This window comes from Manis pentadactyla, chromosome 1 (assembly GCF_030020395.1).
Source record: "Manis pentadactyla isolate mManPen7 chromosome 1, mManPen7.hap1, whole genome shotgun sequence".
Lineage (NCBI taxonomy): Eukaryota > Metazoa > Chordata > Mammalia > Pholidota > Manidae > Manis > Manis pentadactyla.
The window spans coordinates 170073066-170095883 of NC_080019.1; the positions used below are offsets into that span (position 1 = coordinate 170073066).

At 42.6% G+C, this 22818-nt stretch overlaps 1 protein-coding gene across 2 annotated transcripts in view; it reads right to left on the reverse strand.

Moving 5' to 3' along the window:
* The window catches only part of DRD3 (dopamine receptor D3), a 43957-nt gene that overhangs the window by 14165 nt on the left and 6974 nt on the right, over positions 1 to 22818 (reverse strand). For both annotated transcript variants that reach the window (XM_036883481.2, XM_036883480.2), the window contains exons 2-4: positions 22181 to 22484; positions 8889 to 9001; positions 1217 to 1359 (exon numbers count right to left, since the gene is read on the reverse strand). In XM_036883481.2, coding sequence (XP_036739376.2) covers positions 1217 to 1359; positions 8889 to 9001; positions 22181 to 22484 — 560 coding nt within the window. The remainder of the gene's footprint in view (positions 1 to 1216; positions 1360 to 8888; positions 9002 to 22180; positions 22485 to 22818) is intronic.

Below are 22818 nucleotides of genomic sequence, written 5' to 3' on the forward strand. Positions count from 1 at the left end.
GATTAAATACATAGACTTAGTCTATATATGTGAATTTGCACAAATTTATGCTCCACTGTAGTATTATCAATAAGAAACTTAGAAAAGTTAACTAACTTGTTCAAGGAGACACAGCTGGTAGGTAGTAAAACTGGAATTTGAATCTATGTTTTTCTGACTCCAGAGCCTCTGTCTTCCTAAATGTCTTTTGACTCCTGAATCATTGTCAGGAAAATAACTCATTGAAGGCTATTTATAAGTTAGGATCTACCTATATTTATATGTAATGCATTACATGTAATATCCGTATACACATAAATATACAGTTATGTGACTTAAACATATATACCAGAAATTATATAGGATATAGTAGGAACTTAGTGGGAATCAAATGTAGCAATCCAAATGGTCCAGATAAGAAATCTAGATGCATATTAGAACATTAGTCAGTCAGTTCTCTCTTAGCAAGCACTGTTTATTGTTAAAACCCAAACTTTACTACATATGCTAATTGTGTTCATTCAACACATGAAATTCCTGAAGCTGAAATGTGGACATGGACCAGACACCAAAGGCAGTGATCCATATGATGTGTAAATTTGGATGGGTGTCTAATGTCTAAAACCCCAAACATCTCAGATATACACATTGTTCATTCATCTGTCTATCCATCCGTCCATTCAGTAGAGCCTATACCATGTACCAACCACCATGGACAGAATTTTTGTATGTTAAAATATAAGTAATACACCCTCCAATAATTTTGGAATCTATACTAATCCCCCAGTGCCATAAATGATATTTATTGAGAAAAAGTTAGAAATGTATATCCTACTTGAGGGCTTTTATGATGTTATTTTGCACTATTAAGTCCATTTTGAATTGTCATCTTTTCATCAGTAAACCTCACCTAAATTATTAATACAGTTTAGTTTTTTTAACTGGCACATATCTTCAAATGAATACAATGACACTTTAAAAATAGGGATAAACCCGACTTTTCATTAATTGAGGCAAATTTCATCCCTGTGCCAATAATTCATGAGGCTTCATTTTACATTTTACTTACAATCAACAAAGGTCAAAGCTTTGCAGTCTATGGCACCCTCATTTGCTTACAAAGTACAATGGCCAGGGGTCAGAAATTTCAGGGCTAAGCACCACTTACAAGCACTCAGCTGTGCTGTGAATCACATGGACCTTGTAAGCGGGGCTGTCACGGGGCCATCACTGTTACCTGTGGTGTTGAAGCCAAAGAGGAGAGGGCAAGACACAGCAAAGGCCAGCACCCAGACGGCTGTAATCATGCAGGCCACACGCCGGCAGGAGCTCTGTCCTGTGCCGTGTTGGTAGTGGACTGGCATGGCCACTGCAGTGTACCTGTGGAAGCAAGGGGAGAGAGGAGAAACACAGTGAGAAGGGATGGGGAACTTTCAAGAACCACGTTGAAAGAGGTCACTAGAGAAGTAATCAGGTTGACACATGTGGCAGGAGAAAAATAATTTTGTTGTAGAGAGAGAGAAAAGGGTAATTGAGTGAAATTGCAGAAAAGTTGAGCTAAATAAATGAAAAACTCTCTGAGGAGGGTGGGCAGAGAAGGGGATAAAGAGTGAAAAAGCTAGTAGAGCAACACTGGGCTGCCGGAGAGCTTCTTCACCAGTGCGTATCCGAGCCTAGTGTTCATGCTCTCAACCCAGCAGACTCTGGTGCTGTCTGCATGCCTTTACATTATCCTCAGTTTCTCAGATAATGATGGAACTGTGCCCAAAGAGGAAGGATCCCTGCTTGTATCCTAATATAAACTCTAACCCTTGGAGTGACAACTCTTCCAAGTAGCAGAGCTTTTGAAAATAGAGACAAGTAATATACAATGAAGGCTTATTTTAAAATCCAGTTTTCATGCTCTCTTAGTCTGTTCAGGCTGCTATATCATAAAATACCATATATTGGGTGACTGAAGCAACAAACATTTGTTTTTCACAGTCCACAAAGCTGGGAAGTCCAAGATCCAGGTGCTGGTAGAGTCGGTGTCTGGTGAGAGCCCCTTCCTGGTTCATGGGCGGCCTACCGTCCTGTTCCTTCAGGGCTGCTGAATCGCTGGCCACCTCCGAGGGCAGTGTCTCTCCCGGGGGACCCCTCAGTCTCCAGGGCATCCACAAGCCTCTGAGGCCTTGCGGAGGGCTTCCTCTGGAAAGGGGGCACTGAAGGATGGTGTGTACTTGGAGAGCACTGTGGAAGGATCATAACTGTTTCTCCCCAGTTGGCTTGCAGTCTGTTAACTGCCTGGAGGGTCCTGTTAAAATACAGATTCCCAGATCATGCCCCCTGGATATTTAAGTTAGGAACTTCTGGAGTGGAACCCTGAAATGTGTATTTTTAACAAGCTAATATATTTTATGATTCGACAAGTTTGAGAAAGTCTGCATTAGGGAAATCTGTGTCAACAACTCTGGCTTACTTGGGCAAGAAGTGAGAGATGAGACTGCATTTACCTGTAGGTATTAAAGTTACATACAGGCACTGTTACATTGCATTTTTTTCTAATTCTTTGTAAACATGATCAAACTTTTAGAATAAATGAGGCTCCCAAGTTTGCCTCCAGGGTTTTCAGCTGGAAAGCTTGCCAGAGGTGACTGAGAGGTAGAGGCAGTTCCGAAATTAGCCATAGGAGGGCGCCCAAGTGCAGCAAGAGCTCGGCCCTCTCCGCGGGGTGAGAAGTTCACTGCTCACCTGGGGGCTCCCCAGGCGCGGTGGGGAGGACGGAGGGAAAGCTGGGCCCTCCCGCTACCTGACGCCTTGCAGGGACCGTGAATTTCCACCCAGCAGGCTGCTCCATCTCTGGTCTCCGGAATGGATCGCAGAAGATCCCCCGCCAGCCAGCGCGGGCAGGGCCTGGCGCGGCGCGGAGCGGGCGGTGCCCAGGACGGCTCCCGAGGCGGTTGTGCAGCGCGCCCTCCGGGGCGGACTCGGGGCGGCCACCTCGCTGCTCAAGGTGGTTAAGGCCGTGGGCTTTGGAAACAGACTGGCCAGCGTCCGAATCCCCAGTTCTTCCACTTAACTGGGTGGTGTGGGCTTATTTGAGATCCGGCTTTTCTGAGACTCAGTTTCCTTATCCATATCTTGCGGATAATGATTCAGCTGGACAGAGATTTTTGGGGAGGAAGAAATTTCCCCTACCCCTCCAGGTTCTTCTAGCTAGTCTAAGGACATGAGACAGATTAACAGGAGGAAAAAAACTGGAGTCGAATCATATATGGTACTGGGAAGCCACAGACATGGATTCCAAAGACAGGGACGTGGTGATACATATGTCATCCTGAACCAAGGAGAAGCGGGTGGGGGCCAAGATTCAAAGGAAAAGGGAAATAATCCACAGGAGTATGAAAAGAGTAAATGTTTGATAATCAAGTATCCCCTGGGCCACTTAGTAACAATGAAGGGGCACAAAGAGGAATTTTAACAGACTTAGTCATATCCCCCCCCCCACCGCACCTAGTTTATTTACATTATAATGTAGCTATTTGTGGTGATAGCTCTCCTCCTGGAGTACTTTATCTAATTTTTTTTAAGGCAGTTGTGGGGCGTGAGGTCAAAGTTCCTTCCTGAATCTTTTGGGCCTTAATAGTTTTCAGATCCAAATAATCTACACATCACAATGGCACATTTTGGAGTGGCCTGACATTGGTCCCTACAAGCTGTCATGAGTATTAAATGAATTACCTCTGTGAAGATTTTTAACACAATGCATAGTACCTAATAAACATTAAGAAAAGAACAGTATCATTATCATTATTGTTGTTGTTAATATATTATTGTTGTTATTATCCATATAATAAATGGATAAAATTATTATCCAAGGGATCTGTTATTGTTCATACCAATGAATTATGAGTGTCTGCTCCTTATTCCTGATTATCAAGGGACATTAAATGTATTTTATTTATCAAACAAACAAGTATATAACACTTTCTACGTGGCAGGCAACTGTTTAAGGTGCTTTACAAATATTAACTTATTTAATCCTCATAATAATCCTTTTGTTATTATCTCCAATAAACAGAAGAGGAGGAACTGAGGCCCAGAGAGGTTAATGGGCTTGCCCAAGTTCATATTGCTATTAAGAGGTAAAGCCAGGATTTTTAGCCAGGCAGTGTGGCTTCAGAATTAGGGGATCCCAAATTTGGCTAAACACCTCTGCATAGCACAATGTGCTATAGTGGAAAGAGGCTGACTGAATCCCTACCACCCCACCTACTAGCTGTGTGACCGGGGCAAGTTTACCCACATAATCTAGCCTCAGATTCTTTATTCATAAAATGGGGATAATACACCTGCTTGTGGGGGTGTTGTGAGGGGTAGCAATAATGAAAAGCTCTTAGTGCCTGGCATATAGTACATGCGTGTAGACTCATGCAAATTAGGATTAGCACAGAGGTAGCTAGGGTATTGCAGACAGTGGAAAAGTGCTCTTACTCCAAGCAACTAGCTCCTGTAGAAGCGGGTGATGGGGCATGGTCCCTGCCCACCTCCAGGAATGACTGTAACAACTTATTGTTACAGAGTACTGGCGGGGGAGTCCCGAGGCTCTGCTTCTAGTCCCAGAACCAAGAGGCTGCAGGACCCCATACAAACAAGTAGCACTTCTGCACAAGTGAATTAAACTACGATGCCCCTCTGACTCCCAATTCTGTGCCTGGGCTTTGTGGGCTTGTCACCTTACTAAAGGTGCCGGTCCTTGCAGCATGTGGCTTCTGCCTGCAGTCCTGTTCCAGGGTGGGAGGTGTTGGGGGTGGGGGAACTGATGAGGGTGCCTCTTGAGGGAGCTGGGGGGTGGGGAGGAAAAGGCCTGGGCTGGGTGGGAGGGTCAGATCCAACTACCCCGTGGGTTTAATGAGCTCCGGAGCTCTGTGAGCGCCGCTTTTCACCACCTTTTATTTGGTCAGACAGGGGGCTCAATAAATCTTTAGTTCTGTGGACTCCCCTCGTGGAATTGTTGAAGGAGAAAGCTTTTTGCTAATGACTGGAAAGCCCTTTGCAAATATAAAGTGCTTATTTAGATGCAAACTAAAAATCCAAGGTGCCTGTGACTCATCTGGTACCTATTGTGCTCGGTCCTGAGACGCGGAGGCCTGCCTGTGTGATGGGTGCCCGTTTGAGAGCCACTTAAAGAACTCCCCGGTGAATGAATTCGGTCGCATTATTCCTTGGCTCCTCGCGGAGGGCTCTGATTCTTACCATTTGATTGTGTCCTCCTCCTCAGACACTTTCTCAGCCCTCTCCCGGAGTTCCATCTGACCCCGCAAGTGGTGGCAGGGGGCTGGCCCCCTGGGGAGGCAAGGCGCCAAGGGATGGGGGTTTGTGATCACCCACTTTGGTTTTTAAAAAAGAACAGGCAGCATCATCCAAGCATCCAGAGCTATGCTTAGGAATCTAATGACAATAGTATTACTTGCTTTTAAAAACCCGTTTTATCATTTCCTTTTCTTTCCTATCTCTTATTACCCTGTTATTACAGACCAGGGCTTCATAACCAAAAAATGCTGAATCCATTTGGTCAAGTTTGTCAGACTGGTGACTAGCATTGTGTGAAGACCAAAGGTCTGCGTGAATGACTGCATGTTTAATGAATTGACCAGCTCTTTGGCATCACATGAACAGAATTTAATGCTGTGTACTGCAAACTGCTGTGAAGGATAATGGCGACAGCTTTTCCAAGGCCTATTTTCATTCCTAGAATGGGGAGGAGACTCCATCTTGAGGTTTGGTGAGGATTGGTTCATACAGATACACAAATCAAGAAGAAAGCATCCTCCCCCCGTGGGGTCTAGGGCATGGCTTGTCCCTTGGGATTCAGGTAGGCGAGTGCAGTGCATTCTGGGCGTTTTCCTGTATGGGACAGAAGTCAATTCTAGGTTTATTCTTGTTGGTTGTTCTTAGGTGGTGAAAGTAGAAGTATGTGTCAAGCATGGCTGTTGCCAGCAAAATGATGCTCTTGTGCAAATTAGAAAAAGGCACCCTCTTCTGGCCAACTCAAGGTGTGGCAAACAGAGCATTGGCAGAATTTGGTTCCTACATCCTTGTTTACAGTGAGGTTGGATAGGGACATGGGACAAGCATCATGATTAATTTTTTCTACCTATGATGAAAAATGCTGAGCTATAAATAGTATGGTAAAAATAGGAGGGACTCCTTCTTAAGGCTAAGATTCCATTTTGGAGACCAGGGAGTTAGGAGGTAAGATTCCTAACATTTTTTAGGTAATTAGCCAATAACCTCCCTATTTTAAATCAGGGCAAGCAATACTAAATGATATGTTCCCAGTTCTTCAGGATGACCACTGTCTTGGAGAAGAACAGGATCAATAACTTCCTTGTGTTAAGTTTATCTTAAAGAATATCTAGAGGACTGAATGTAGCTGGTGATATAATGTCTCTTGTTGGAGAGACACATCATGAAATCACACGTCAAGCCTATGTACTCCCTCCTCAGTCTTTGCCCCATTCTTGAAATTCTTAAAAGACAGAATCCTAAGCCCATAAGTGTGCCTTGTCTCTGAGGTTGTCTGCACTTCCCTTTCTTTGAGTGTGTACTTTTTGCATTAAATAAAGTCTTCTCTCTGCTCAACTTACTGTGTTCTGTCTCTGCTCTCTTCCAGTGGTAAGCATCTTTGTTACTTTGCTATTTCATTCAGTGTTCTAGACTTAAGCACAAGTCTGTACTCTCTTTGTTCTATTTCAGACAAGTAGGGAAGGGCTACTGAGAGCTCTGATTTGGGCTTGCAAGTTCCTGTCTCCTGGGTGACCCAGACAGGACTGCAGCTGTATGGTCATGCCGTTTAGTAGCTTGCTTGAAAATATTTTTTTTGCCTTTTGGAAGTTCTCAGAACTTAAACTCACTCCATCCAGTGCTCTGCAGCTCCCTCAAATCCTGGAATGGTAGGGGCTTAGTTCCCATGCCCTGCAGATTCAAGTGAACATTGGATGCCAGGTGACCCTGACTTTAGGAGTTGGCAAGGGATTTGCCCTATGGGGAGAAGGAGTTCAATGAACTTCCCTTTCCTCTCTCTGTTCTTCCTTGCTCTCTGCTGCCTGCACAGTGCTGACATTTGCTGCTACTCTTGCTTTAATGAATTCCTTCCTTACCTACACTTGTCAGACCTGTTCAAGAATTCTTTCTTGTTCGGAGTCAAGAACCTTCCCCCGCCAAGGTTGAGATTTCACCTAGTGCACAGGGAGAGACCTCCCCAGATGGAGCTGCCTGGCAACAAGAGCACAACTTGCACAGCCCCTGGGTGTGAGGGTGTGTGGGTGGAGTGTACAGGCACATGGTGGAGGTTAGAGAGTAGGGTCAGGAAGTAGGAGCCTGGGAGGGGGCTGTCCCAGCTTTTGTTTTCTTTTACACAGCTCTTACCTCCTTCCTCCAAGGCTGATCTTTTCCCACTCTCTCATGTCCTTCCTGAAGGCGCATATTTGTGATATAAACATCAACTATCCTCAGGCAGGAACCACTGAATTCAGTTTAATATTCTCTATTCAGGGTCCTGTGAAAGGCACAGTAGGTTGATTCACAGGTGATAAGGAGCTAGGACTAGTGTCAGAGTTTGGGGTGGTAGAGCTGATGACACAGCAAACCAGATGCAATCTGTTCATTCTGTAAATAATATATTTACATACAAACTTTACAGAAATTAAAAAGACTTAGATGTTATAAAAGGATTTATGTTCTTACGCAGCTAAAAATATTATAAAATTCCCAACTGTTTTATCATGATATAATTCACAGAGCACACAATTCACTTATTTAAAGTGTACAATTCAGTATTTTTTTGTATATTTGTTGAGTTATGCCACTATATCCCTTTTTTTTTGGGAGGAAGAAATTTTTTTTCTCTACCCTTCAAGGTTCTTCTAGCTGGTTTAGGAATCAAACTGACATGAGACAGATTAACAGGAGAAGAAAACAATGTTTAATTATGTACATATATGCTGAGAAGGCTTTGACATAGATTCCAAAGACAGTCAGGGAGAATGAGGAATCTATGTCATCCTGAACCAAGGGGAAGGGGGTAGCGGTCTGAGAATTCACAGGAAAAAGGAAACAATATGAAGAGTAAGTTTGCTGAGCCACACAGAAACAGGCACAGAGAGGAATTTTAAGACTTAACTATGCTCCTCCTAACTAACACACCTAGTTACGTTGAAATGTTATCTATGGAGAGAGCTCTCCTTCTGGAGTAATTCTTCCATTTAAATTCTTTTGGTGCAGGTGGGGGAGGTCAAAGTATCTTTTTGAGTCTTTGGACCAAACGCAAAACCAGAATCCTCTTTAGGGGCCTGGGGGAAGGACAGGCTAGGAAAGCTTATAGGATAATTATTTCTTTCCTGTCACATGGCTTTCTTCTCTCCTGCAAACCATAGTTTAAAAGAAAACATGAGGAAACAAGGTCCCAATGGCAAGTTCCACTTGGCAGTGACCCCAGTGCTCTCAAATGCAAAGCCTGGGGCTCAAATACAGCAAGAGCAGCTTCCCCAGGCTGGTTTCCCTCACACTTGGTCTAGGCCACTGTAACTCCAGGGGAGGATATGTTCCCAGTGTGGGGAAAATAAACCTTTGAAGCAGAAATCAGTTAAAGGGAGAAATAACATGGGAGAAACCTGTTTACTGCTTACAAGCAGTCATCTACTCCTGCTGGCCTGTGTCTCTCATTACTCAACTGCCAAGACCCCACCACTTCCCAGCACCCTTGCAATCACCTATTGACATGGAGATGGACTACTTGTCTCCACCCCTTGGAAACATCTACTAATAAGGAGATGGGCTAAGTAAGGCCAGGTGAGAGATTCTGGAAACATTGCAATTTTACCCGCAGCACCTCTCCCTTAAGCCCAGAAGGAGAATTCCAACCCTACCTGTCGATACTGATAGCACAGAGGTTCAGGATGCTGGCTGTACACATCATGACATCCAGGGTGACGAAAACATCACAACAAACACGGCTGAAGTTCCAGACTCCACCTGTCACCTAGATATCAGAGACATGGATGTTAGTTTATCCCCCAATGACCCAATTAACTCTACTACCACTCTGTCTCAGCTGCCTGTACACACCCTCCCTGTGGTTAGTACCAGTTATTACCAAAGGTGTGCAGACACTGAGGGAGTGCCAGGCTGCCCAAGACTAGTCGCCCAAGGAAACATAAACTCACAGAATGTTAGAACATTAGTGCTGGAAGGGATCTTCCAAATCAATTAGTTCAGTGCTTCTCAAAGTATGATCCACAGTGGAGGTTCATTAAAGATGTAGGTTTCTGACCCCTTCCCTAGACCTACTGAGTCAGCATTTCTGAGTCTGGGAGGCAGTTATGAACAGTATTATTATCATTTTTATTAAAGTATCATTGATATACAATCTTATGAAGATTTCACATAAACAACACTGATTTCAACATTCACCCATATTATTGAGACAGGGACTGTTGGTGTAGTCAGAGTAGGGTGAGGGCCTCCAGAAAAAAGTGAGGCAAGATATATACAGTTAAGGCAATGTAACAATGTAAAGTCCTTATTGAAACTCTGTGTTCAGCATTATGCAAAGTTAAGGTCACACTAATTCTCCAGGGTAAAGATACCAGACTAGGAATATAGACATCTTCAGTGAGATCAGTTAAAGGTCAAAAGGTCAGGAGTAACTTTGCCTGGAATGTTTGAGTGTTCCGCAGGGCTATCTCAGCATAACCCGTGACTTCACTCTAAACAGCCCTAGCAAACAGACAATTACCCAGCCCACCTTGAGGGCAGGGCAGGTGGTACAAGTTCACACCCTAAGCCCTCAATTCCCCAAAATCCTCAACAGCCTATAAATCCCTTAGACAACACACCACCCCAGGCTTTCTTGTCTCCTCCTGGCGTGACCCAGGAGCTCTGTCCTCTCACTGTATCTCTAAATAAAAGCCTCTACTCTGGCTGTCCTACCTTGCATGTTTACTAAGTTCATTCTTTGACTCCACAAACAAGAAGCCTGGTATCATTATCAAGTCTTCACCCCCTCATTATAGTCACTATCAGTGTAGTAAGATGCTATAGAGTCATTACTTGTCTTCATGTTGTACTGCCTTTCCTGTGACCTATCTATATTGTGATTGCAGATTATAGTTCCCCTTAATCCCCTTTTCCCTCCCCACCTACTCTTCCCTAACCCTCCCCTTTGATAAACACTAGTCCTTTCTCGGAGTATGTGAGTCTGCTTCTATTTTGTTCCTTCAGTTTTGCTTTGTTTTTATACCCCACAAATGAGTCAAGTCATTTGGTGCTTGTCTTTCCCCACCTAGCTTATTTCACTGAGCATAAAATCCTCTAGCTCCATCCATGTTGTTGCAAATGATAGGATTTCTTTTCTTTTTATGGCTGAATAACATTCCATTGTGTATATGTACCACATCTTCTTTGTCCATTCATCTATTGATGGACACTCAGATTGTTTCCATATCTTGGCTATTGTAAATAGTGCTACGATAAACATAGGGGTATGTATGTCTTTTTGAATAAGGGATCATCTTTTCTTTGGGTAAATTCCTAGGAGTGGAATTCCTGGGTCAGATGGTATTTCTATTTTTAGTTTTTTGAGGAACTTCCATACTGCTTTCCACAATGGTTGAACTAATTTACATTCCCACCAGCAGGGTAGGAGGGTTCCCCTTTCTCCACAACCTCGCCAGCACTTGTTGTTTCTTGTCTTTCGGATGTTGGCCATCCTAACTGGTGTGAGGTGATAGCTCATTGTGGTTTTAATTTGCATTTCCCTGATGATGATTAACGATGTGGAGCATCTTTTCATATGCCTGTTGGCTACATGAATTTTATTTTTAAATATCCTTACTCTTTCCTGCATCACACTAAGGTTTGAGAATCACTGATCTAGTTCAAGCTCAGGAGGCAACTAAAGCTCATTGTAGTTAAGTGATATGTCCATACATGTACAGCTGGTGGTGAGAAAGAGCTTGTGTACACTGCCAGATGTGTGCACTGTGCCAGAACTTCTCTGAAGCCCTCCACCCAGTGGAAAGCTCACCATTGTCCAGGAAATAAGATGAAAACACGTTTTTCATAAAATCTACCTCCAAAATGAAAATCTATCTGGCTTCTGGTTTTAAGGCTTGGAAGCATCTTGAAACAACATCTATGAGAACCTATGTAAAATTAACCTGTGCCAGTGTGCTTGCCTTTGACACCCTGGTCCCAGTGACAAAGAGATGGGGAGATAAGTGGGTCGAAGGCATTGGAAAGGGGCTCAGACCCTCCCTCCCACTCATAGAATCCGTGAGGATGGTCCCAACCTTACACATTTACACCTGTGTTCCAAGCTCCATAACTTCCTCCCAGTAACACTTACAAAATGTCAGGAATTTAGGTAATTTAATTTGTATTCTAGTACATCTCTAGTTTGTTAAAAAAATTTTAATGTAACCTAATTGAACCAGAGAGATGTGCCTGGGAGATTATCACTTTCAGAATGTCCACAGCACTATCTTGGGACCTGTGGCCCTTCTGCATTTGCCAGCATCCTGCCCGTGGGGCTGCTGTTCTTGGGGACCTTGATTCTCAAGGAGAAACCTGTGAAGCTTTGTGCTCCTGGCTGTGGCTGGGTGTTCCTGCTATCCTTGCTGGGCAGGCCCAATACCTACTTAAGAGGAAGGGGAGTGAAAAATAGGTATTGTTTTCTCTGAATTAGCTTCTCAAGGAAAAAATATTTATCCAAATGAAAGTGTATAAAGTTAAGGTTGTCCCTCTGTCCAGTGTTTCTCATTCAAGATTCTTGTTATATGACCAGGTCACTTAACTGTTTAGTCCTAACTTATCACACTAAAACAAGGTTCTGGAAGGTTCATTCTCCTCCCCCTTCCCTAATAACTTCTTTCCCCTTAGATTTATCTTTTTCAGCGTCTGATTTTTATCCCTTTGATTAGTCATCACCAGACTCTATTTTGAGCAAAGATATTTTGTTTAGAAATAACAATGAAAAGTTCAAACTAACAACGAAGTCGCCATTTTAGTGTACTTGGTTGTGGATTTCTTTCTCTCTTTTAGTTCAATTGTTTGGCTCTGTATAAATAAACACCTAATATGAATTTATAGAAATTATGAGAATGGGAAAACTTTTTAAAGGGAATATGTGTAGTGATAATGCAGAATGATTTAAGGGGGCCAGGAGAATAAAAAATGGCTTTGCTCGGTACACAGAATGATTGTATGCTATAAGAGCTTCTTACAAATGTTGAATTTTACATACTAAGTCTCATTTTAACTATGTCCTATGTCTACTATGCAATTTATATCTTAAATTGGGAAAAACCACTTTTTTTTCTTTCAAAATTGTGAGTGCATGTTTGTGTCTGTGTTGGAGGGGGCAATGTCGGTGAGAGAGGGACGCTGCAACCGCGTCCTCTAGTGCTTGCTGGGTGTTCGTTCACAAAGCAAGTAACTGTGAAGCTCCTAATACTTCACATGTATGTGTGGTATGTTATGAGTTTTAAGGCTTTAAAACATGTACTTGAAGCCCTGTCCTTTAAGAACTTGTATCTGGAGAAGCAAAGGTATTCTTAAATAAAATAGAGGTCATCATGAGATCCTAATACTGTTAATACACTCTAACATTTATTGAGAACTTACTCTACATGGTTCACTGATCCACATGACTTATCCCAGGAATTTCTATGGCTTTGAAACTTCAGATTCTGAAAACTGAATTTGTTTTTTTACTGTATGTGCTCTTAAAGCTTTTTGAGGACGAATGATACACTTCCTTGATAGGACATTCAATGACTATTACTTAATCAACTCCAGAGAGCAGGGACCTATACTTGTTTGCCTCCCTGACTCCTTGAGAATGAATGTCTCTGACACAGTCTGTATCCACACTAACAGCTAACATTTATTGAACACTCACTGAGTCTTGATGTCCTGCAAAGCACTTTGCATTCTTGGCCTCTATTGCCCATGATGATCATATGAGAGAGGACTATTGTTCACTTCATTGCAGAGAAATAGACTAGAGCTTAGAGAGGCTCAGCACCTTGCCCAGGGTGGCACAACTCGTAGAGGCAGAAAGGGCTTTGGAATGTAGGGTGTTACCTGCCCTGCTGTACAGGAGTGTCAGGCAAGGAAGGGGCAGCTGTTGGAAAGGGATGGAAATGGGTGGACACAAGGAGAAAGGAGAGAACTATGTGCTCATCAAGGATGTTTGTACCACAGACTTTATCATCTCCCTTCTAGGAAATGAGACTTCCCCCTTCCGATTGTCTACATCTCATGGTTGCAAAAAGCAGTGCAAAAGGCAATGGTGGCTGCTGACTTTGCAGCCTAGTGAAAGTGCATACCTGGCAGGTTTCTTTGGTACCCTGCTTCTTTAGCCCCACCGTGGTCAAAGCCCTTAGGCTGTCCTCTGGATGCCAGACCCCCATTATGCCATCCCTTTCTGGCTGTCCTCTTTTCCTATCTCCAGTTATGCCATCAAGATTCCCAGTCTCTCTTTGATCTCAGGTGTCAAGAAGAAAACAATCTGATTAACTGATTAAAGTAAATCTCACTAAGGTGCCACCACTTAGCCTTCCTGGGAGCTTGCTCGTTAAAATGAGTTTCTTACAGGTGGAATGTGTCATGGAAATACTTTTCTTTTCTTTCTTTTTTTTAACTGGCCTCCTCCACACCAAGTAAATAATACTGAGTAATCAACAAAGAGCTGTGTAGGGCCAAGAACATGCCTAAGTCACTCTCACACATTATTTCATAGCAACCCAATGAGGTAAATATTATTTCCAATTTAGAGATAAAGAAATGGAGACTGAGAGGGGTTGAGTAATTTGCCCAAGGACACATGTCTAGTAAAAGGATCTGGGATTTCAAATCCTTAATATTAATGATTACTCTATTTTGCCTCTCCAAGGTTGGCACCTTGACCTGCTGCTTCTAGGAACTGGACCATTTAACTCCATGCTAATATTATAGGAGGGAGAGTTGGCACTTGTCCATCTGAGATAGGGCAGGGACACGGGATAAGGGACATGCCGTTGTAAAATCTACTTAGCCTGCAAAAAAGGCCCAGCTTATTCTTTAATTTAATCTATATGCTGTTCTTCCTCTTCTTCTAGCCCCTTACTCAGTTAAGTAACTTTGTAACCAGGACAGGAGATAGGCCTCCGGAGTGTAAATGAACCTATGTGGATAAAGAATGCTGAGATCTGGACCAACACAGTCCCCTAAATAACCCTATTCTTAAGACAAAACTTCAAAGGAATTATTAACTGCCTGTATACATCATAACTTACACTGACCCCTACCCAAAAGGCCCTATAAAACCCTAAGCCCTAAAACCCTTAAGTGTGCCTCCTTTCTGAGGTGGCCTGCATTCCCCTTTCTGTGAATGTCTACTTTTTGCATTAAATAAAGACTTCTCACTGCTCAAATTATTGCGTTTTGTCTCTGCGATCTTCCAGTTTGTTACCTTGCTATTTCATTCTATTTTCTAGACTTAAGCACAAGTCTTTACTCTCTCTGTCCTACCTCAGACAAGTAGGGAAGGGCTACTGAGAGCTCTAATTTGGGCTTATAAGTTCCCTTCGCCTGAGTGGCCCGGACAGGACTGCAGCTGTAGCATCATGCTCCTTAGTAGCCTGCCTGAAAATCTCTTTTCTTTGCCTTTGGGAAGTTCTCAGAACATAATCTCACTCCATCCAGTGCTCTGTGGCTCCTCAAATCCTGGGGTGGTAGGGACTTAGTTCCCACACCATGAGATTTTAAGTGGATGCTGGATGCCAGGGGACCCTGGCTTTAGGAGTTGGTAAGGAATTTGCCTTACGCCAAACAGGAGTTCAGTGAGCTTCCCTTTTCTCCCTCTGTTCTTCCTTGCTCTCTGCTGTCTGCAAGGCAGCTGCCATCTCTGCTACTCTCATTTTAATGAATTCCTTCCTTAACCACACTCATCCGACCTGTCTGAGCATTCTTTCTTGTTCAGAGTCAAAAATCCTCTCCTGTCCAGGATGAGGTTTCACCTAGTGCTCAGGGGAGACCTGCCCGGATGCAGCGGCCTGGCAGCACATTCATCCACCCATATATCCAATATTTATTGAGTGCCCATTGTATGCCTGATGCTTTGCTTGGGTGGGTGTACTGAAATGGATTAAAACTGTTTTTGTCCCCAGGACCTCAAAATATAGTGTGTTAAGAGCAGTGATGTGTAAATGGGTGTGGTTGAATTGAGGGCCCAGAAGACAGAGACTAAGAAAATAACCATGATACAATGTGTTAAGTGCTGACAGTGAAATAACATAAAGTATTGGGAGAACATGAAAGGTAAAGTGATTTTTAAATTAAAGCAGAAAAAAAAAAAGAAAAAAATTCTGATAGACTTAAGGCTCTTTAGAGAGATGATTGTACCTTTCTCTTAAATTCTAATAAATAACTTCAGAATTATACAGCAGCCAGGTGCTGTTACTCTCACTTGCTAATGAATATAACTAACTCCCTTTGGCAATACAGAAGGTGGAAATAAGCAAAAAAGTGTCTTCAGGTACTGATGTTGGCTATTGATTTTCAACAGACACACCCTAAGGCAAAATTTCCCAAATTTACTGATTATAAGGCAGCATTACCCAAACCACCTGAGGCTCTGTTAAACAAAATGATTCTCAGTCCCCACTCAAAATAATAGGTTCCTCCAGTGATTCTTTCTGTGTGAGAGGTCTGGGAAACACTGGTCTCTAGGGGGTGGGGTATGGGGGGAGGGGCCAGGGCATGCCATTGTCTTCAGAAACAGTCACCCCTAAAGCAGGGTTCTGAGGCATTCTTTGTTTCCTGCATCCCTTTTGGCATCCTGGTCTCCTTCTCAGAAGAGTGCTTTAAGTGCTGTGGGTAAAACTGCAATATTTCCAGAATTTCTCACCTGGCCTTAGTGCATCTCCTTATTACTAGGAGTTTCCAAGGGGTGGAGAGAAGTAGTCCATCTCCATATCAGTAGGTAATTACAAGGGGGAGCCAGGGCATATGTGGACCAGAGAGGTTGGGTGGGGTCCCTTTTTGCAGCCAGGTCCTGAGAGACATGGGCAAGTAGAAGTGGATGCCTGCTTATAAGCAATAAACGGGTTTCTCCTACTTTATTTCTCCCTTTGTCTGATTTCAGTTTCAAAGGTATTTTGCTCTGGGTGGGGAAAATATATTTCCCCCAGAGTTGCAAGCATGTACAATAAAATGCAATGTATCACAAAGGACACTGATTGTATTGAAATAGTCACCCAAGTATTGTGAATATATGTGCTTCTTTAACAATGCATTAAGATCTAGTGGCAGGTCCAAAATTCCTGTAATTTCAAAGTATTAATAAGTGTAAATGGTACTTCAAGGTGTCTGCAACAACTGTAAAATGATTTTAAAATACAAATATCTGTAATTTCTACTGATGACACTAAGGATTTCTTTTGCTAGGGGTTGATGCCTGCATTTGTAATTGAAGGAAGTGCTAAATTTCAGTTTAGTGAAAATAAAGAAGTAATTTTATTTACATCCAAGTGATAGACTCCCCAGCTTAAGAACTCCTGCTGTAATCTAAGGGACAGATTTTTAGTTGTTTGGGGAAATATACAGGAGGCAAAAATGGAATTACTTCTCTAATTAGCCTCTGAATTCCATTTTTGCTTAACACATTTTGAATCATTTTTTTGTTTGTTTCAGAAGGGGATTGCTATGGGGCAAGATAGGGGATCCTCTGAATCCCAATATTCTCATCAGTGAAATGGGGTTTTAGAGATTTGTGATTCCTAAATGTTAGTTTGTAGCAGATGGCCAGCTGGCTGCACAAATAATACAGCATGGAAGTGGGGCTGGGGCTGGGGGGATGGGTACAATGACTATAGACTACTAGGGTCACCCCTGGAAATCCCGGTTCAGTAGACCTGGGGTAGATCCAACAGTCTGCATTTTAACAAGCAGCTCCCTGTAATGAAGGTTTAGTTAAGAGCTGCTCATCATTTTGGTGCACAAGAGTCATGGAGGAGCCCATGTAGAATGCAGACTTTCCTTTATTTTTAATAATCAATATCATTAGAAGGCCCAAAGTCTCATCTATCCGAAAACATGCTGCTCTTTGCTGTCATCACTGTCTCAATCCATGGTGAGTTTCTCTGTCTGAACCCACCTGCTCTGTTTAGCTTGGTCTGTATTACTTAACCCTGGAGTCTTTTCTCCTATGTGCACTGGGACACAAGTATTCTAAGTTTAGGATTCCCAATGTTCCCCTGGTGGCTCACATTGCCTTTCTTCCTGATATAAGGCGCTCAACCAAGTGGAACCAAATGGGATGTTTGTGCTTGGAGAGGGAGTTCCAAACTGTAGCTTCTAAAGCAGGAAATTAAAAACTTGAGCGGAAATCAGAGAACTATTTGGTAAGGCACAGAAAACAGTTTTTGGGAAAATGCTGCAAACAGAATTAAAGAGACAGCCAGGACAGGGCCATCTGGAATGTTATCTGCTCTGAGGTCACCTGCATGGTTTTATCCTGACCTTCTCTTCTAGGCCTAAGGACAGAGAAAACTGAAGAGGGTCCGTGACTGGCCCTTACTGCTCCCCCTCTGTAGACGGCTGAAGCCCAGGCTCCTGAGTGCCTTAATGATGAGATTGGTCCCAGTGAAAGCCACTGTGGTGCCTATTTGCTGACTGGCCTTTTCCCACTTTCCAATGGCCCTTGGATTTCATGGGTCTCTGTGAGATTTCTGAGTAGATCTTTGATGTGCTCAATAGGAGAAACACATAGCCAATGCTAGACCAACTCTTCTATTCCATGATTACTTCTGAGGAGATCCTGTGCCATAATCCAGTCCAATCAAAGTACATCTCGGGCCCCTCTAGTAGAAATTCTAGGACACGAATTTCTCTCTTGCTGTGAATGGTGTGGTGGGTGCATGTGAGGCTTGCAGCTTGCCTTTTGCCTGTGGGTAAGACCAATATAAGGAAGGAGACTGAGCTGAGAGAACTGTAGAGAAATGGGGTTGTAGCCATGTTCTAACTGCACCTGCAGCTCACCCTACCACAGGATTTTTAATGTGCATGTTGTGAGAGCCAGTGCATTCTGTTTATTGTGTCATTCAGCTGGAATGAAGCCAATGTTTATTGTAAAAATCAATTGGAATTAAGTTTCTTTTACTTACAATTAAAAGTGTCTTAACTGAAATTTGTATAGATCATACTTTTTAGTTATCAAAACAGTTCCTTAGCAGATGACAGTTGACTCTCATGTCAAGCCTATGAGATAGTGAAAGTGTGTTATTGTGTACCTCCATTTCATTCACTGAATTACATGTCCTCTGACTCCCAGTTTGGAGTCTTTTTCACAGCAGAACCCTGTGTTGGAATGACACTCATCCAGCAAATTCTGGCAGAAGCACTATGGTATGTGACATTTTATTGCCCACCTCACTGCAATTCCTCATCGCCACATCTTTTTAAAAAATAAAATCCACATTTTTACTTTTTTTTTCTATTTTCCCTGAAAATAAGAGTGGCCTTATCCTGTTCTGGCCAGGTAGACTTAAGTGAAGTCCCTTAGAGAGATGCTTTGAGCCACTCCACTTATCTCTTTTCTCTGCTGTCCCCACCCATCCTATTTCTTAATATGGCCGTGATGCTGAGGGGTATGGCAGCCATCCTGTGAGTGGCATGAGGAAGTAAGCCAGCTCACCAAGGATGTGAAAAGGGGGGATCAGAAAGTTTGGTCCTGGATGATGTCGTGGCGTAACTGAACCAACACCAGTGACCGCCTTCCTGTAGAATTCTGGTTGTGAGAAAAGTAACTCCTATTTGTTTAAGCCATATTTACAGCCAAAAACATTACTAACTTGTACATACTGTTGTCTGGCAAACATGAGCCAATTTTCCTTTGAAGGAAGGTATCTGGCCAATATAAACCAATATTCCCTTCAGAGGAGATGGATGCATTCAAATCTAAGCATAGGAAGCTGTGGTCAACACTGCATCCTTTCCTCCTTTCAAGGGAGCTCTTAGGTAAAATCATGTAATTATTAGATCAGCTATTCAAACTGCACCATCATTTAGGACAGATTAGTGAGAGTAATGCTTTGTTCTTCTCTGAGACACATGGATTTATATATTCACAGTCCCTTTAAGGACTCAGAGTGCTCTTTTCTCTCATTAAGGTACCCTGTTTGCTACGGAGGTCCACAGAAAGCAGGCAGGTATTTAAGATGAGGAAAAGTATAAACTGGAGTGGGACAGGGAGACTTGGTCCTTTGGACTAGAACTTCCTAATATCCAATTAGAAATTCTAATTAATTTCTAATATCTTAACTGGTCTTTTATTAATGATGACTACTTTAAGATCCTTAGTGGAATTCATATTTGAACTGACTGTTTATAGTTCATAATGCATGAGCAAAACCGAAAGTTTCTGTGATGACTGCCCTTGTACTGTTCACCATGTAACTTATTCACTATGTAAGAATTTGTTCTCCATGTAAGAACTTGTTCATTATGCTTCAGAAGATTGGAGACTGACGAAAATTAGGCTTGGGGTGGATTAATGATTGTGCATTGAGCATTGACCCCCCTATACAGAATCTCATTGTTGTTAACAACCATTTGATCAATAAATATGAGAGATGCCCTCACAAAAAACAAACAAAAAAACAAAAACAAAACAAAACAAACAAACAAACAAAAATATATATATACACACTTCCAATTGTAAAATAAATAAGTAACTGGGATGTAATGTATAGCATAAGGAATATAGTCAAAATATTGTAACAACTTGATATGGTGATAGCTGGTACCTAGAATTATCATGTATATAAATGTTGAATCACTGTGTTGTACACCTGAAACTAATGTAATACTGTGTGTCAACTACCCTTCAATAAAAAATAATTATCCAGAAAAAAAAAAAAAAGATCCTTAGTGGACTACAGGGGAAGGTGATACAGAGATGGTAAGTTTCACTGACTAGAACCTTGAAGCCAGGGGGTGGGACCAAAAGCAGTTCCCAAAGCCCATTTCCCCATGGAGAGGTGATTCTGCAACCCCAAGTCTTCTTCATAAGATGGTCGACTTACTTGATCATGCTCTTGATTGCTAAATACCTACACTAAATAACCCGTTAGAGCACAAATTGGTATTTATGAGGAGGCAAACGAGCTCCACCAGAGCTCTTCTCGTGGGGGAAAGCCATAGATCCAGCCCACAGAAAGCCCATTGTGCCTTTAGCTGGCTCTCTGTGGGCTCAGCTGCTCCTCTGTGCTGAGCAGTAGGATGCAGACATCATCAATATTGCCAGGTGTGACTAGCAGGGGATGTCATGGATGTCTAGTGTGGAAAAATCACAATGTCCATGTCATATACCGGTATCTACAGAGACTTTGCAATGTGGTCCATCCAGAGTCCTGGAAGCAATCACAAATGGACAGCCAAAGAGTGTCCCAAAGTGGCTTTGTTACAGACACCAAAAGCCTGTTTTATTTCAGAGGCAATTAAAATGCTTATTAGAGTGAAGCTCCTTTTTCTGCATTTCTTTTTAACATCCATCCTTCTAGAAGACTTAAAAATCCTTGTAATGAATAGGGATGGACAGAAACACTTCGAGGTGGGAGGATGGTAGTGTTTAGAATCACTGACTAATCCATATTGGTTTGTAGCACTTAAAGTCCATCTCACTCTTGAACAGAAATTTTACATGCTTCTAACTCCTTTTCTGTCTCATTATTATTGAACGTAAAAAAAAATTAATGGTTTGTTGCAGGGATAGATATAGCTGCAGATGTTATAAGCAGGAATTGTCCATCTAATGCATACATTGCAATGCAGGTTTGTTTAATCATTCATATATCAAATATTTATTCAGCAAACGTTATGTGCTAGGTAGTGAGTTTGGATTAGAGGAAAAAGAACAAAGACATAGCCTCTGACTTCAAGGATGTCTCAGCCTTATTGTGCTGACAGAAAAGTCAAGATAATTACAAGACTCTTCTCCAGCATGATTATCCTAACTGGGAAGAATTATTGCATATTTTTTCTCCGACTCTTCCCTTAGCCTTTGCATCAACCCCAATCAGCTTTCTTTTCCTTTCCTTTTCTATTTTCTTGATTTCTTTCCTTTATATCTCCCTGTTGAACTCCTAAGTCTAATTATAGTTCCCAGTCATTCTTTAATATGGGTTCTAGCCTAGGCAGTCTGTTTGAGGTTTTTGCTCTCCTGTGATATGTCATACTTAATTAACTGTCACCTTCACTATTAATATTAACTGAGATATTAATTTGATGAATTTTAATTTCTCTTAATCATAGCATCATTTTGATCCTTCATTGGATGCTTTTTTAGAATGATACATGGTGAAGAGGATAAATATTAATAGTATATTAACATGTTTTTTAAAGAAAACTCTTTGGTAATTGCATGTTTTCCCGTTAAGAATATCTTTCTTGAACAGGTGTAGGCACCCCGATTTCCTTGGTAGCAAATGAATGTTTTGTCTTGATCACCTCCTGACTCTGTTTTGCACTTTCAAATGAAAATACTTTACAATTTAAGAAATGTTTCTCTCCAGAAGAATTCTCCAGGGTCTGCTGCATTATCTGACTGATGGGGGCTCTGTCCTATAAATGGAGGAATCAAAAATATAAATGTGAAGGTTTGGTCTGTTCCTTTGGTAGCAGTGCCTGTGGAGAGCTGGTAGCCAGGAGGAAAGAGCAGAATCCAAGGGCAACTGAACCATCAGGAGTCTGATCTATCTGCAGATTGTTAAAAAACTTTTTTCAGTTTTTCTCTAATTCCTTCTGCCCCCGTCTTCCATCCTTCCTGCACATTCTCACCCCATATACATTGAAACATGATGAATATGCCCACTGGACTGCCTGCTCCAATCCCCAATGTCACTGCTTTGAAACATGCACAGAGCAAACTTGGCACATTTTTAGGATGAGTCCCATCACTCAAGTCCAGCCACCTGGGTGCTGGAGACCCAGGAACCTGGTTCTGATGTGGGCAGCTCTCAAGACCTTCAATTCCCTCATGAAAGGGAGAATGACAGGAGCTTTCCTTCCTCCCCTAGCCGCCTATCACAGCAGGGAGCACTTTGAAGGCCAGGAGCTTGGGGAAGACAAAGACAAACATAGTCACATGGGCAGCCCACACCTGGGGCCTGCTCACCTCCAGGTATACCACCCAGGGCATCACCAAGGTGGCCACCAGTAGGTCTGCCACAGCCAGGCTCACCACCAGGTAGTTGGTAGTGGTCTGCAGGGCGCGTTCCCTCAGTACAGCCACGCATACCAGACCGTTGCCGAAGACAATGGCCAGGATGAGTGCGCAGTAGGAGAGGGCGTAGTAGGCATGCGGGCGGGCCCGACTGGCCCCCGTGGAGTTCTCTACCCCACAGGTGGAGTTGATGTGGCTGCTCAGCTGACTCAGAGGTGCCATCGCCCAGGGGAGATGAGTGACCCCAGTGGGTTCCCTAGGAGAAGACAGAAAACAATATTAGTAAAACCAGACTCTTGGAGTTTGGCTCTTTGGTACATTTTTTTACTTATTGATTCAACAAATATTTATTGAGCACCTTCTATATGCCAGGTACTATTGCATGGTAAGCACTGGAAATACAGCGGTGAACAAAAAGATAAAAACTGCTACCCTCATGAAGCCTCCATGCTGGAGGAGAAGACAGTAATGAACACGATAAATGCAAGAAATGGTACGTTTGGTGAGGATATGTATTTTGGAGAACAATAAATCAGGTGAGGTGGTAAAGAGAAGGGGAAGATGCGTGGGTGTGAGTAGGGTGTCTGAGT